This window comes from Carcharodon carcharias, chromosome 10 (assembly GCF_017639515.1).
Source record: "Carcharodon carcharias isolate sCarCar2 chromosome 10, sCarCar2.pri, whole genome shotgun sequence".
Lineage (NCBI taxonomy): Eukaryota > Metazoa > Chordata > Chondrichthyes > Lamniformes > Lamnidae > Carcharodon > Carcharodon carcharias.
The window spans coordinates 56,587,552-56,602,626 of NC_054476.1; the positions used below are offsets into that span (position 1 = coordinate 56,587,552).

Sequence of the window (15,075 nt, forward strand, 5' to 3'; positions counted from 1 at the left end):
ACAAAAAGTCAAAGAGTTGTTAATGGTGGCGGTACTGGCTAAGTGAGGTGCTAATGGTGACATTAAGGGAGCAAAATGTGATAATGGCCGGACCAGGGTAAGCACCCTGGAAAGTGACAGGATGGCCCTAGTGGGAGGTGGGGTGGTGGGAAGAAAGATCAAAAATAGGCTAAAAGCTGGGGGATAGAACAATGAATGAAAATGGAAATAAATTTTAAAAATAATAAATGAAAATAAGTGGGAATAAAATTAAAATTAAAAAAAATTGATCCCTCATTTAGCCTCACACAGCACCTCCTTTAGCCTGTGTGATCACCATTAACTAGTCTTTGACCTTCTGTCTGTTACATCTTTGGCCATCCCTCCTTTGCCTCCACCTGTCACTGGTCTTCTATCCCGCTACACCTGTCCCACCCCCCTTAAAGTGTATATTTCACCACATCTCTACCTCCCTTCAGATCTGTAGAAGAGTCACACGGACTCAAAACGTTAACTGTCTCCCTCTCCACAGATGCTGTCAGACCTGCTAAGTTTTTCCAGCATTCTCTGTTTTTGTTGGAGTTTAACGGACCCAGAGGGTAGATCAATGATGTCATCAGCCGGAGCGGAACAACTGCGCATACGCCCTGCCCGCAGCCATTTTAATCCCCGATTTCAAACTTGCGCAGTATTGTCCTTTTGTCGTAGTTTTCAGTCGGCTAAAATGTTACCTTCTTGATAAAATAAAGCAGCGGGGTGCAGGGGGAAGGGGGTGCGAGAGAGAACTGAATGAAACTAGGAAACGGGAGGTTGAGTCTTGACTGAGGGAGAAGGGGAAGATGAGCGCCGGGGGAACTGTTCCAGGGGACTGCAGCACCGGGGAGGTAGAGTTTGTGCGGTGCACCGGAGCGGGGAGGGGGCGGGGTTTGGGCGGTGCACCGGGGGTGAAAGGGCGGGACTTGGGCGGTACACTGGGAGTGAGGGGGCAGGGTCGGAGCGGGGTGCACCGGGGGGTGAGAGTAAGGGGGCGGGGTCGGGGGGGTGCACCGGAGGTGAGGGGGCGGGGTTTGGGAGGTGTGGGGGAGGGGGAGGTTTTTGGGCGGTGCACCGGGGTTGAAGGGGCGGGGCTTGGGCGGTACACTGGGGGTGTGCACCGGGGGTGAGGGGGCGGGGCGGGGGGGGGGGGGGTGGGGTGTGCACCGGGGGTGAGGGGGCGGGGCGGGGGGTGTGCACCGGGGGGGTGAGGGGGCGGGGGTGTGTGCACCGGGGGGTGAGGGGGTGAGGGGGCGGGGCGGGGGTGCACCGGGGGTGAGGGGGCGGGTTTTGGGCGGTGCATCGCCGCAGCTCCAGGAGGATCAGGTTGGTGTTCCTGCTGTTGTTTTTCTTTGGTGCCGAGGCTAATGTCTGCCAAACCCAGCCTCCTGATTGTCCTCAGCGCTGCTGCTGAAGGTAGGTACAAACCTGGCCCGACACTCGGGAAAATGAAGCCTGAGGGTCTCAGCCCGTGTTTGGTACATTTGATGCTGGTCACTGGTTCTGCTTTAAATTTTATTACAAGGAAAGAATTGCATTTGCTATTCCTGATTCATTGAATAACATTGTCCAAAGGCGGAAATCAGGACTGGAATATATTTCTGAATAAACTGTCAAAGCTTTTTAAATAAACTGTTAAAAACTCTGTCTAACTGAACGTTATATGATACTGGGCAGTGAGTGTTGACAGCTGTGGAAGGTATTGGACTCTTGCAGCACAGAAGAAGGCCATTCAGCCCTGTGCCAGCGCTTTGATGGAACTGTCGAATTAGTCTCACTCTTTCACCATAGCCCTGTAAATGTTTACTTGCATTTAAGCAATAGCTAATTATTTTGTTGCCCAACATTTACAAGTATGTATTTTCCAATAATGGATACTGGGTAGCAATTAATACAGAGATTGGCAATTTTTTTATCTTTAATTCCCTGGCCCTTGCAGACCATGAGTGCTGATGCCAATTGCAGTGTTCCTCCCCTCACCATTATGATCAGCTAACTTGGCATGCACCGGGGGTAAAGCCTGTAACCTAATGGCCTGTATGATTAAGTACCATGCTGAGTGGTTTATGTATTGACTGAGTCATTCTGTTGTATTAAGAATACAGGAACAGGAGTAGGCCATTTAGCCCCTCGAGTCTGTTCCACCATTCAGTGAGATTATAGTTGACCTGTGACCGAACTTTGTCTCTATCTCTTATATACCTTTTGTTAACAATCTATCAATCTCCGTTTGAAAATCAGCAATTAATCTAACTTTAATTCCTGTTTACAGAAGAGAGTTCCAAATTCTCCATTTTGTGTGTATAGTGTTTCCTAACTTCACACCTGAAAGTCTGGCTCCAAATTTTAATCTATGTCCCCCCTGCCTCTGCTGCCACCAGTCCTAAAATCCTTACTATTGGAGATTGTTTTTCTCCATCTATCCTATCTGTTCCCTTAATATCTTGAAAACGTTGATCAAATCACCCCGCTAAGGTTTTAAATTCAAGGGAATGCATCCCGAGTTTGATCTCATAATTTAAATCCTGAAGTCAAGGTAACATTCTGGTAAGTCGCTGTAAGGCTAGTACTGTACACCCTTCTTAAGACGTGGTGCCTAGAACTGTTCACAGAATGCCAGGTGTGGTCCAACCTGGGCTTTGTATAGCTAAAGCATGACTTCTATTGTATTCCTTATATTCTGGTCCTCTAGACATAAAGGTTTCATGCAATGTTTTGTGATTGACATGGAAGGCATAGTTTCAAGCACTAAAAGAGATAATTGGAGTTCATCTGTTAGGTCCCAATTTTTTTTTTTATTAAGCATTCCTATGTTTTATTCATTTATAAAATAATCATAAAATTAATTTATAAAAATAAATGTTTGCGAATATATACTATGTTTTGAAATGCAAAGGTTCCATCCACCAATTCTCACCTTGTCAGTTCAGTTTGTTGGCACATTTTCTTTGCTTATTATTATTTCATTCAGAGTGTGCACTCTTATTCCTTCATTTCTCCAGTGCTATGATATTTTAGATGAATTGTTACACTTCGTATCTATTTATTACTAGGTAGTTTTCTTTGGTTCAGCGAAGAGTGCAGGTGGGCATGCCAGGAGCAGCACCTAGAAATGAGGTGTCAACCTGGTGAAGCTACAACACAGGATTATTACATGTCAAACAGCATAAGCAGCAAATGATATGTAGGGCTAAGTAATTCCACAACCAATGGATCAGATCTAAGCTCTGCAGTCCTGCCACATCCAGCCGTGAATGGTGCTGGAAATTAACTCACTGGAGGAGGAGGCTCCACAAATATTCCCAACTTCAATGATGGGGGAGCCCACAAAATCAGTGCAAAAGATGAGGCTGAAGCATTTGCAACACTCTTGAACCAGAAGTGCTGTGTGGATGATCCATTTTGGCTTCCTCTGGAGGTCCCCAGCATCAGAGGTGCCAGTCTTCTGCCAATTCGATTCATTCGGCGTGATAACAAGAAATGGCTGAAGGTACTTGAAATGGCAAAGGCTATGGGCCCTGACAATATTCTGGCAGTAGTACTGAAGATGTGCTCCAGAACTTGCCGTGCCCCTAGCCAAGCTGTTCCAGTACAGCTACAACACCAGCATCTACCCAGCAATGTGGAAAATTGCCCAGGTATGGTCCTGTACACAAAAAGCAAGACAAATCCAACCCAGCCAATTACTGCCCCATCAGTCTACTATCGATCATTAGTTTGGTATTGAACGGGTCATCAACAGTGCTGCCAAGTGTCACTTAGCAATAACGTGCTCACTGACACTCAGTTTAGGCTCTGCCAGGGTCACTCAGCTTCAGACCTCGTTGTGGCCTTGGTTCAAACATGAACAAAAGAGCTGAACTCTAGAGTTGAGGTGAGAGTGACTGCCCTTGACATCAAGGCAGCATTTGATCAAATATGGCATCGAGGAGCCCTAGCAAAACTGGAGTCAAGGGAATCGGAGAAAACTATCCGCTGGTTAGAGTCAAACCTAGCACAAAAGAAGATGGTTGTGGTTGTGGTTGTTGGAAGTTGAGCATCTCAGTTCCAGGACATGACTACAGGAGTTCTTCAGGTAGTGTCCTCGGCCAAACTGTCTTTAACTGCTTCATCAATGACCTTCCTTCCATCATAAGGTCAGAAGTGGGGATGTTTGCTGATAATTGCACAATGTTCACCGTTTGCGATGACTCAGATGCTGAAGCAGTCCATATCCAGATGCAGCAAGGCCGGGACAATATCCAGGCTTGGGCTGACAGGCTACAAGGAATATTCGTGCCACACAAATGCCAGGCAATGACCATCTCCAACAAGAGAGAATGTAACCATCTCCCCTTGACATTCAGTGGCATTACCATCGCTGAACCCCCCACTATCAGCCTCCTGGGGGCTACCATTGACCAGAACCTGAACTGGGCTAGCCATATAAATACTGTGGTTACAAGAGCAGGTAGAGGCTAGGAATCCTGCAGCAAGTAACTCACCTCTTGACTCCCCAAAGCCTGTCCTCCATCTACAACGCACAAGTCAGGAGTGTGATGGAATAGTCTCCACTTGCCTGGATGGGTGCAGCACCAAAACACTCAAGAAGCTCGATACCATCCAGGACAAAGCAGCTTGCTTGATTGGCACTCCCTCCACCACCGACACACACTGGCAGCAGCTTGTACCATCTACAAGATGCATTGCAGGAACTCAGCAATACTCCTTAGACAGCACTTTCCAAACCCACAACCACTACCATCTAGAAGAACAAGTGCAGCAGATAGATGGGAACACCACCAGCTGGAAGTTCCCCTCCAAGTCACTCACCATCCTGACTTGGAAATATATCGCTGTTCCTTCACTGTCGCTGGGTCAAAATCCTGGAACTCCCTCCCTAACAGACTATGGGTGTACTTACACCACAGGGACTGCAGTGGCTTGAGAAGGCTGTTCAACACCACCTTCTGAAGGGCAATTAGGGATGGTTAATAATTGCTGTCCTAGACAGTGATGCCCACATCCCATGAGTGAATAATAAAAAAAAGTATGTTCACAGAATGGTTACAGCACAGAAGGAGGCCACTTAGCCTGTTGTCTCTGGGCTGGCTCTCCAAGGCAGCAATTTACCTAGTGCCCTTCCTTTATCATGCTGCTTCCATGGGCAAGGCTCTGTTTCCTGTCTACAGGACTGTCTGTGCCTTTAATTATCCAGTATGTAGATAACTTTGTGATCCTGGGAATTGAACAGTTTTTGCCTTATTGCTGTATATTGGTGACATGTTATGTCATGGGCCCTAACTTAATTTTGGAAGGTGGTGGGAGTATATATGCCACTTGTTTGTGGCTTAGATTACAAACAGCAAAACCACTTTATTAACAGGTAATGGAGATGTAAACCAAAGCAACAACCCTCTGTGCAATTATAGGCTTAGATTTCTATCTCTCCTTTGTAAACCAGAAAACAATAATAGCTGTACCGGACTGAAAGAAAGAAAAGAAAGATTTGCTGTTTTGTAGCACCTTTCAGAGTGTTCCAAAGTACTTGGCAATCAACTAAGTACTTTCGAAGTCTCTAACGTAGAGCGGCACAGCAGTCAATTTGCACACAGCAAGGTCCGACAAATAACAACAAAATAAACGACCAGATCAACTATTTTCAATGTTTCTTGAGGGATAGATGCTGGCCAGGGAGGTGTGTCCTGCTTTTCTTTGAATAGTGCTATGGGAAGATGGCACGTCCAACAGTGCAGCGTGCCCTCCGCACTGCACTGGAGTGTCTGCCTAGATTATGTGCTTGAGTCTCTAGAGTGGAACTTGAGTTCACAGCCTTCTGAGGTACAGCTGAGATAAACTGCTATCTAAACTGGACTTGAGGCAGGCTTCCTAAGCATTAACTGTTATATCTAGGTTTGTTGCTGATTGGCCTATCAATATATTTACTGGCTTCAGCTGGAATTTTCGATTTTTTTTTAACAAGGCAGGTTGAAAAATTATTTTTAAAAGAAAGCTGGGCCAAATAAAATGTAAATAATGCATCTTTTAAACTTCAAGAGTTGCATATGAAACCCACAGGCAGTAAATCGTATTAGATTATATTACCATACAGCATCTGTTGTCTATTTTCCAGTAATGTGTTAAAATCTTTCTGTTTATGATCATGCACTTATCAGGTCTCTTGGATCTTAGTCTGACTATGCTAGCATCCCTGTGAGAAATGAGTCTTGATCCAGTTCCTATGGGGTGTGCCTTCAGGGCAAAACACTCTACCTATCAGTCTTCTGTTCCAATAAAGACTTTAATGTTACTTTTTTCAGGTATGGAAATTATTGCCAACTTTTGAAAAGTTTCTAAATTCGCCCTTACCTTATGTATTGAGAAGCAGATTAACCTTTCAAGGTATTAAATGGTAATGACAAAGCAGAATACTGTTACTAAAAGTAGACAATCATTTTACACTCATATATATGGGGATGTAATGACTATAAATGGCAATGGTAAGTGATTGCACCGAATTATTTTTATTCAGGCTCTCTTTCTCTCCTGCCCCCCAGGTGTATCTGCACAATCGTTTTATCACTCCTATACACTATGTAGCACAGCTTTTAACCTGCAGATTGCTACTCCAGGGGTAAGTGCCAGTGACATACCCTTTATTTACCGAGCCACTACATTGTCTTACAATACAAGTAATAATAATCATTCTCCCAAATGAATAAGCAGTCTAACTGCATCTATTCCATACTAAGATAAAAGCAAATTACTATGGATGCTGGAAATCTAGAACAAAAACAAAAATACCTGGAAAAACTCAGCAGGTCTGACAGCATCTGTGGAGAGGGATACAGTTGATGTTTCGAGTCCATATGCCCCTTCATCAGAACTAAGAAGTATAGAAATGAGGTGAAATATAAGCTGGTAGAGGGGAGTGGGACAGATAGAGCTCAATAGGGCCCCCTATTGAGCTCTATCTGTCCCACCCCCCTCTACCAGCTTATATTTCACCTCATTTCTATACTTCTTAGTTCTGATGAAGGGTCATACGGACTCGAAACGTCAACTGTATCCCTCTCCGCAGATGCTCTCAGACCTGCTGAGTTTTTCAAGGTATTTTTGTTTTTGCACCTATTCCATGTTGGTATGGGAAAGGATGGCTCACCTGAATGGCAAAGGCATGTTAATACTCAAAATCTATATTTCTATTGGAAAAGATATGACTAAATGCACTTCCTGACTACAAAGCTTTGCTTCCCATTTTCACATCTTTGTGTTAAAAGTTTTCCATTATGTGGATTTGGATATCTTTTATTATAACGTGAAATATATCCTCTTGGAATGGCTTTATTTTTAATCTTCCAGCTCCTCAGTCTGTTCTGCAGAAAGCCCCATGCTCTAACCAGCTCTACTTCTTGACTTCCCAATTGCCATCGTGTATATAATACTATCATATTAGCTAAAAATAAGGACAGAATATATGACATTAAAATGAGGACATCTTTATGTTTGCATGTTTTGTTCCAATTATTCAAATTTTTTTAACTCTATTTACCTGAAGACTACACTTGGTCTTAACTCCCACTGTATAATGTCATGGAGTATTAGCTAACATTATTAAAAAATCTTATGCAGGATGTGTACTTCTCAGATTCTGCTTCAAAACCTATAATGATGGGCCTATGTTTTGGGCATATATAAGCAATTGTCAGTGAATATTCTCTTTGCCTTCCCCTTGACCTTTAATGCTTTGCATTTTCTTCAGTTTGTGAAGCATAGTTCTGATCCAAGCCAGTTGGCACCCATTTGATGAAAAGGGCTTTATCTGTATGTGTTTGTAATAGGGGAAGCCGGCGGATTTTGTGGGGCTGGATGAGAACAATATACGCTGGATCCAGGACTTCCGTATGAAACCATATGCGAACCCGGCCAAGTTGGAATCAATTGATGGTGGGGACCTCATCCACAATGAGATGCAGTGTTTGGTATATTTAGAATACAGAAGGTTATCTAAGGTTATCAGCTCTATAGATGCTTGTTGTTATTTCTGCTTATTTTGGAGGGTGGGATTAAATAATTATCATGCTGTTTATACAATGAAAGTGAACTTTAGGTTTACAGTTGGCAGCATCAGAATTCATTTTGCATTCAGAGTAATGGGTGCCTTAAATTGTAGAACAAAAAGATGCGAATGCATTTAAAGACTGGACTGATTTAAATGAAGATGTGAATGTGCCATTTGTTTTATTTACAGTAAATGATTTACAAAATGCCCCATATCAACTCCCACATATTCCTGTAACTAATTCTGATTGTGCAGTTTGTTGTCCAACTATTGCAGTTTTACAATAAAAGTTCCAGGACTGTGAGAAAGAGTGAGCACAGTGTAAAAGGAGATTGGGGAGTGGGGGGAGAGAGAGTCTGAAGAGTAAGCAGTACAAAGCGCAAGAGGCACCAGAGAGTGTCGGAATGAGACCTGACAAAAAGAGGTACTGCTAATGCCCCTGTGACTTGTGTAGTTTTTCTCTACAGTGAATTACATACACCAAGTTTAACAACTTATGTTTTAAACTATACAGTGGTCAGTTATACACGTTTAAAGGCAAATATAAACTAAAAACGTAAACTAAAATGTTTTGATCGTTTCTTATTGAATTGCATACTTTATGTCTCCAGGTACTAGGTACAATGCTATCCTGATTCCTAACTGTCCTGGTGCTATGGTAGATCTTGCAACCAATGGATACCTGGCCAAGATTCTCCAGCATGTCTGTGCTGAGAAAAGTGAGTAATTTATTCTCAATCACACTGTAAATTTGTGCTGGAGGTTTGAATGAGAAGCTACCTAATTTTTGATTATAATGTTTCAAGTTCCGGGTTTTGCATTGAATGTTTGGGGAAAATCTAATTTCCAGTCTGTGCTGAATGAGCTGATCCCGTTCAGAACAGTAGTTGAGATGCTAAAGTTGGTCATGGTACCCCTTTGATCAATGAAGCCAAATCAAGACAGTGTTCCTGTCCAGATTGCTATCCAGTAACCCTTGCTGGAAGGTGTGTATGTGGTTCATAACAAAAATTGGACTTGGTTGTAATGGTAAGACCTGTTGTCAAGGTTTACACAAAAAGAATGGGCATTTGTGCAAAGGTACTGGTGAACTTCTGATCCATGTGAAAACATAGCTTATCAAGCCTAGCTTTGAACAGAGCAGTGAACGAGCTTTTTATTTCTTCAGTGCTATCTTCATGATGAAGATTGCGATGGAGCACTTTACCTGGAGCAAAGAGTGACTGAGAGCAGCAGGTTAGAAATTAAGGAAGGCATTAATCGATAAAGAAGGTTTTGAAAAAAACAGAAGTAAAATGGTGAATTGAGTTTGGAAGTGATCCCCATGAGCAGAACGATGAGTAATTGGCCTCCAGTGATAGAATGTCTGCAAACAGAATCAAGAACCTGAAGCAGAAACTGTTTGCTGAGGTTTATGCCTTGGAAAGATTATTCAAATAAAGTGAAATGTAACTGAGAATTAAAAACAAGATCTAAGGACTAGAAGTGAACGTGGTGGAGGACAGGGGAACAGGGACACTTAGCAAGAATGGGTGTGTGCAGTCTTGTTCCAGGAAAGACTCAAGCTGCAGTCTTTTTCTTCACTTTTTGGGACTTGGGTTTAGTTTCAGCCTGAAATAATGAAAGCCGCTTCTGTAGTTTGCTCGCCATACAGAGCAATTCACTTGTGGTGTGGAGGAGGATGAATATAAGTACATGAAAACCTGAAGGGCAAAGCCAAATTTTGATGACAAATTATCTTTTGGACTTGGGGAAGACTGAGGGGCATGCTTAGCTGGAAGACTTTTGAATTTTAATATTAAAAGTGTGCATTCTAGTCAAATTTAAGCACTTAACAATTAATAACATTTCCCTCTTCTTCACCGTGACCTCTTCAATTCTTTTCAAACCCATTCAATCCAAAACTCATCTTCCACCTATCCCGTACAAGCGTTTTGTTCCTTCAGTTGTACTCCCCAGCTCCTGCCGCCTCTTTCGCCCCTTCCCATTTCATAGCCTGGACTCAATCCCATGTTATCAATATGACTGTGCTTGTGAACTTGATGTATCAAATGAAATCAGAACTGGGGGAAAGTGTTGCTAGATGACAGTCACCAAACTGTGAACTTTGTCTTGGGTGTTTTTTTTTGCTGTTGTTCCTTTTATTGTGGTTTCTAATGTGGGATGAACTATCTTTTCCAATAAGATGTTAAACAAAGATCTTGCCTGCTAGTTCAAGTGGACATTTAAAGTTTCTGCGGCACTATCGGAAAAAGAACTTGCCTTGTGTTCTGGCCAATAGTACTCCCACAACTTTGTCGGATTTTTTTCTTAGCTATTCATTCCATTGCTGCTTGCAGTATGTTACTGGTGCACTCTTATGTTATTGCATGCATTTTACAGGCCTACTCCTGCTCCTAATGCTTATGTACAACAGCTGTTATGTTTACCTACATAAGAACTGCCACTGTATGTTAAAAATAATTCATTCATTAAAATATTGATCTGATAAAGAAATACAAAATTAGAAGGTTTTCTTAGAACCAAATTAAGCTAACTCATGATCTGTTTAGGGTTATTAATACTGTTTAATAACTAATTTCTCTAAAGCAATATATAGAAGTAAATAGGGGGAAAGGGAAATTACCTTACTTAGTATTGCATACACAAATTTTTAAAGAACACAACTTTTGGAATTCTTTTTCTTTCTCTTTTTGGAACATTGAATTGTTTCTCACTTCTGCAGCTTCTATTTTCATTTGAAACCTAAGTTATAGGTTTCCTATCATATAGATTCTTATCTCCTGTTAGCTGCTTTCCTCACATACACATTCTTTAAGTTTCAGCTTTTCTTTTAAGCATATTACGTAACTGTATATCCAGACATTTGGTTTAAGACAGGTGGCTGTGTGATACAGAACCTCTTCTAACCAGTGAAAGGCATTTGCTTTGGATCTATTTTCCAAGACTTGTTAAACCTTTTCCTGAATACAATAAGGGGGAAATTTTGATTGGCCCTTACTTAATTTTGTTTCATTTGTCTTAATTGCAGAACCAATTTGTGTGGTGGGACACGGAGCTGCTGCGTTGTGCTGTGCTACAAACCAGGACAAGTCGTGGATATTCCAGGGATACAGTGTCACTGGAGTAAGTGCTCGGTTTAAATATACAAGAAGACTTATATTTTTATTATAGGTATATTAACAACAATCAGGCTCGGGCTAGTAAGTGGCAAGTAATTCTTCTGCCACACAAGTTTCAGACAATGACCATCTCTGCTGAATCCCCACCATCAACATCCTAGGGGTTACCATTGACTAGGGAGTAAACTGGGTCAGCCATATAAATACTGTGGCTATCGGTTCAGAGGCTGGGAATTCAGTGGGAGTAACTCTTCTCCTGATTCCTGAAAGCCTGTCCACCTGTGCCTGTCCACAAGGCACAACTCAGGAGTGTGGCAGAATACTGTCCATTTGCCTGAATGAGTGCAGCTCCAACAACACTTAAGCTTGACAGCATCCAGGATAAAGCAGCCCATCTGATTGGTACCCCATCCACCATCTTAAATATTCACACCCTCCATCAATGGTGCACAGTGGCTGCAGTAGGTACCATGTATAAGATGCACCATAGCAACTCGCCAAGGCTGCTTCGACAGCACCTACCAAACTCACAACCTCTACCACCTAGAAGAACAAGGGCAGCAGATGCATGGGAACACCATCTGCAAGTTCCCCTCCAAGCCACAAACCATCCTGACTTGGAACTATATCGCTGTTCCCTCACTGTCACTGGGTCAAAACCCTGGGACTCCCTTCCCAACAGCACTGTGGATGTACCTACACATGAAGTGCAGTGGTTCAAGTTGATGCCTTATCAGCACCTTCTCAAAGGCAATTAGGGATGGCTAATAAATGTTTAGGCAGGGATGCTTGCATCCCACAAATGATTTTTAAAAAGTAATTGCTGCAGCTTCCTAACTGGCAGTGCATTAAAGAAAGATTTACAGCACAGAAGGAGGAATTTGGCACAGGCTAACCAAAAAAGAGCTTTCTAATCTCATCCCACGTTTCAGCTCTTGTCTGTAGCTCTGTAGGTTATAGCATCTCATGTGCATATTCGAGTGTTTTTTAAATGCGATGAGGGTTGCTACCTCTGCCACCCTTTCAAGCGGTAGGTTCCAGACCTCCTCTCACCCGCCTCATACCCCCTCACCCACCAACCTAATTTTCTAGGTGACAAATTGCTCCTTAACTTCCTGCCCATCCTTCCACTGATTAATTTGGATTTATACCCCCCTGGTTATTGACCTTTCTGCTAACTAAGATAGAATGGACAGGAAGAACCTATCGTGATATCACCTCAATTCAGTCATGCCTCAGCCTCCTCTGATTCAAAGAAAACAATCCCTGTCTATCTATTATTTGTCTCATAGCTAAAACAGTCCATTCCTGGCAATGACCTCTCTTTTGTACCCTCTTTAGTATGATCACAGCCTTCCTGTAATGCAGTGACTAAAACTGCATTAACTAGGGGTTTATACAGTTCTAGCATAACTTCCCTGCTCTTCTATTCCAGGCTTCAGCCAATAAAGGAAGGTATACCATACGCCTTCTTGACGTTATCTACCTGTCCTGCTACCTTCAGCGGTTTGTGGACATACACTCCAAGGGCCCTTTGTTCCTCTACACTTTACAGATTCCTACTATTTATTGTGTATGTCCCTTGCTTTGTTTTTCCTCCCCAAATACATTACTTGACACTTCTCTGCATTAAACTCTATTTGCTACTCTTCTGTCCACTTGACCAGCCCATTGATATCTTCATGCAGTCGACAGTTTTCTTCCTCACTATCAACCATACAGCCAATTTTGTATCATCTGCAAACTTCTTAAATATGTCCCTTACATTTAAGTCCAAATCATTGACATAACCATGAGCAGCAAGTGATTCAGTGCTGAGTCCTGCAATCGTTACTAGAAACAGCCTTCCAGTCGTAAAAGCACCTGTCGACTATAAGCCTTTGCCTTTAGCCATTGGATCAATTTTGGATCCAACTTGCCACTTTCCCTTTGGAACTCATGTGCTCTTAATTTACTGATCAGTCTGCCATGCGTGACCTTGTCAAAAGCTTAAAATCCATGAAAAGACATCAAACATTGCATGAGGTTAGGCTAATTGGCCTATCATTACTCAAGCTAGCCCTTCCTCCCTTTTTAAACAATAATATGTAAGTAACATGGAGGCGAGAAAAAAGTTTATTTTATTTTTACTGAATGGCAATTGTCCATTGCATTGAAATAAATGTCCTTTTTGATGATTCCCCTTCACTGCTAAATCTCCATGGCCTTGATTTTCTTTGGGTTCTCATTGTCTAGAGATCATCTAAGAAATGCCATTTTTAAAAATTCATTCATGGGATGTGGATGTCGCTGGTTAGGCCAGCATTTAAAAAAAATCCATCCCTAACTGCCCTTGTTCAGGGGCGTTTACGAGTCAACCACATTGCTTTGGATCTAGAGTCACATATAGGCCAGACCAGGTAAAGACAGTAGATTTCCTTCCCTAAAGGGCATTAGTGAACCGGATGGGTTTTTCTGCCAATTGGCAGTGGTTTTGGGGTCATCATCAGACTTTTAATTCCAGATTTTTATTGAATTCAAATCTCACCATCTGCTGTGATGGGATTCGAACCCAGATCCCCAGAGCATTACCCCGGGTCTTTAGAATACTAGTCCAGCAACAATACCACTACGCCACCACCTCCCCTCCCCAGGCCATTTTGCTGACTTCCCCCTCAAACCCCCAAAAATTGTAGGCATATATATTTTGAAAACTCAAATGATACTTTATAGTTCTTTTGATAAATAAGCTATGTTTAATTACTCTAACAATGACTGTGCCATGCAGGAGCATTCTAGGTTGCTGATGCAGCTCTGTTGATAGTGCTGATCATATGGAAAGATGATGATTTGGTCTAAGATGAGCTATTGCAATTTATTTGAATAAATGGATAATTGACCATTTCTCTTCATAGCCCTCTGTCTTTGAGCTGGTGAGGAGGAAAGATTTTGCAAGCCTTCCAGTCATTATGGAGGATTTTGTGAAAGACTCTGGAGCCACCTTCAGTGGTAGGTCGTCTTTGATTCTATGTTGGCCCAATGATTGTAATTAAGGGATTTTTTTTGGCTTCCTTTTCTGATTTGTATAAATCTTCCGTAAAAACATTGAACTGATATCTATTTAGCTGAATGTTGCATTCCTGTGAGTCCAAGCTGCTACTGTTGGGTGAAGTCTGGATTGTGGCATCATAAAATCAGTGCAAAAACTGGACAATGCTGGAGTTTTCATCACAGTAAGGTTTGTTTTTGTTTAAGGGGAAGCTGAAATGATTATTGGTGTGAGTTTCCTTTTAAAAAAGAAAAGCGACCTTGATCATTACATGACTCAATGTTTTCATTTCAGTTTATCCCCCAATTTTTCCCACTTTGTGCTTTGAAGGCACTCGAACACTGGATAAGATTCCAAGAGGATTGGCAACTCTTGCACCTCATCCAGATGGCTGTAATTAATCTCAGACCAGAGAGTGAATGCTGAAAGCTGTGAAGGATAATCACAGTGAGCCCTAACCCGGTCATTACACATCTGGTTCTAAGGGAAGTTTTCACTGCTGATAAAAGTTGGAGCAAAAGGGATTTCTTTGATTTATAGCTGACATACCTTTTGTTGAAACAAAATAAATTAATGTACATATAAATGGAACTTTCATGTTGCTGTGTAACAGCAAGGATATGACATGCTGCAATGGGAAAATAATTATTAGAAGTGGGAGTGATCTACTTTTGTCTTACTCTTTAATAAATTGATTCCGGAATCTCCACAAATGCTTACAAATTAGTACATATGACTTAGAAGCAGGAGTAGGTCACTTGGCCTCTTGAGCCTGCTCTGCCATTCAATAACATCATGGCTGATCTGATTGTAACCTCAACTCTATATTCCTGGTTAACCCCTGTAACCTTTCACCCCCTTGTTTATCAAGA

General features: G+C 42.2%; 1 protein-coding gene across 3 annotated transcripts in view; it reads left to right on the forward strand.

Annotated features, from left to right (window-relative positions):
- Window positions 1-1,299: 1,299 nt before the first annotated feature.
- Window positions 1,300-15,075, forward strand: part of gatd1 (glutamine amidotransferase class 1 domain containing 1) — a 31,640-nt gene continuing 17,864 nt past the window's right edge. For all 3 annotated transcript variants that reach the window (XR_005944196.1, XM_041197288.1, XM_041197286.1), the window contains exons 1-6: window positions 1,300-1,428; window positions 6,549-6,625; window positions 7,833-7,938; window positions 8,665-8,772; window positions 11,085-11,179; window positions 14,070-14,163. Coding sequence is in view for 2 of the 3 variants with exons in the window: in XM_041197288.1 (XP_041053222.1) it covers window positions 1,380-1,428; window positions 6,549-6,625; window positions 7,833-7,938; window positions 8,665-8,772; window positions 11,085-11,179; window positions 14,070-14,163 (529 nt within the window). In the remaining variant the exon portion in view is untranslated. The remainder of the gene's footprint in view (window positions 1,429-6,548; window positions 6,626-7,832; window positions 7,939-8,664; window positions 8,773-11,084; window positions 11,180-14,069; window positions 14,164-15,075) is intronic.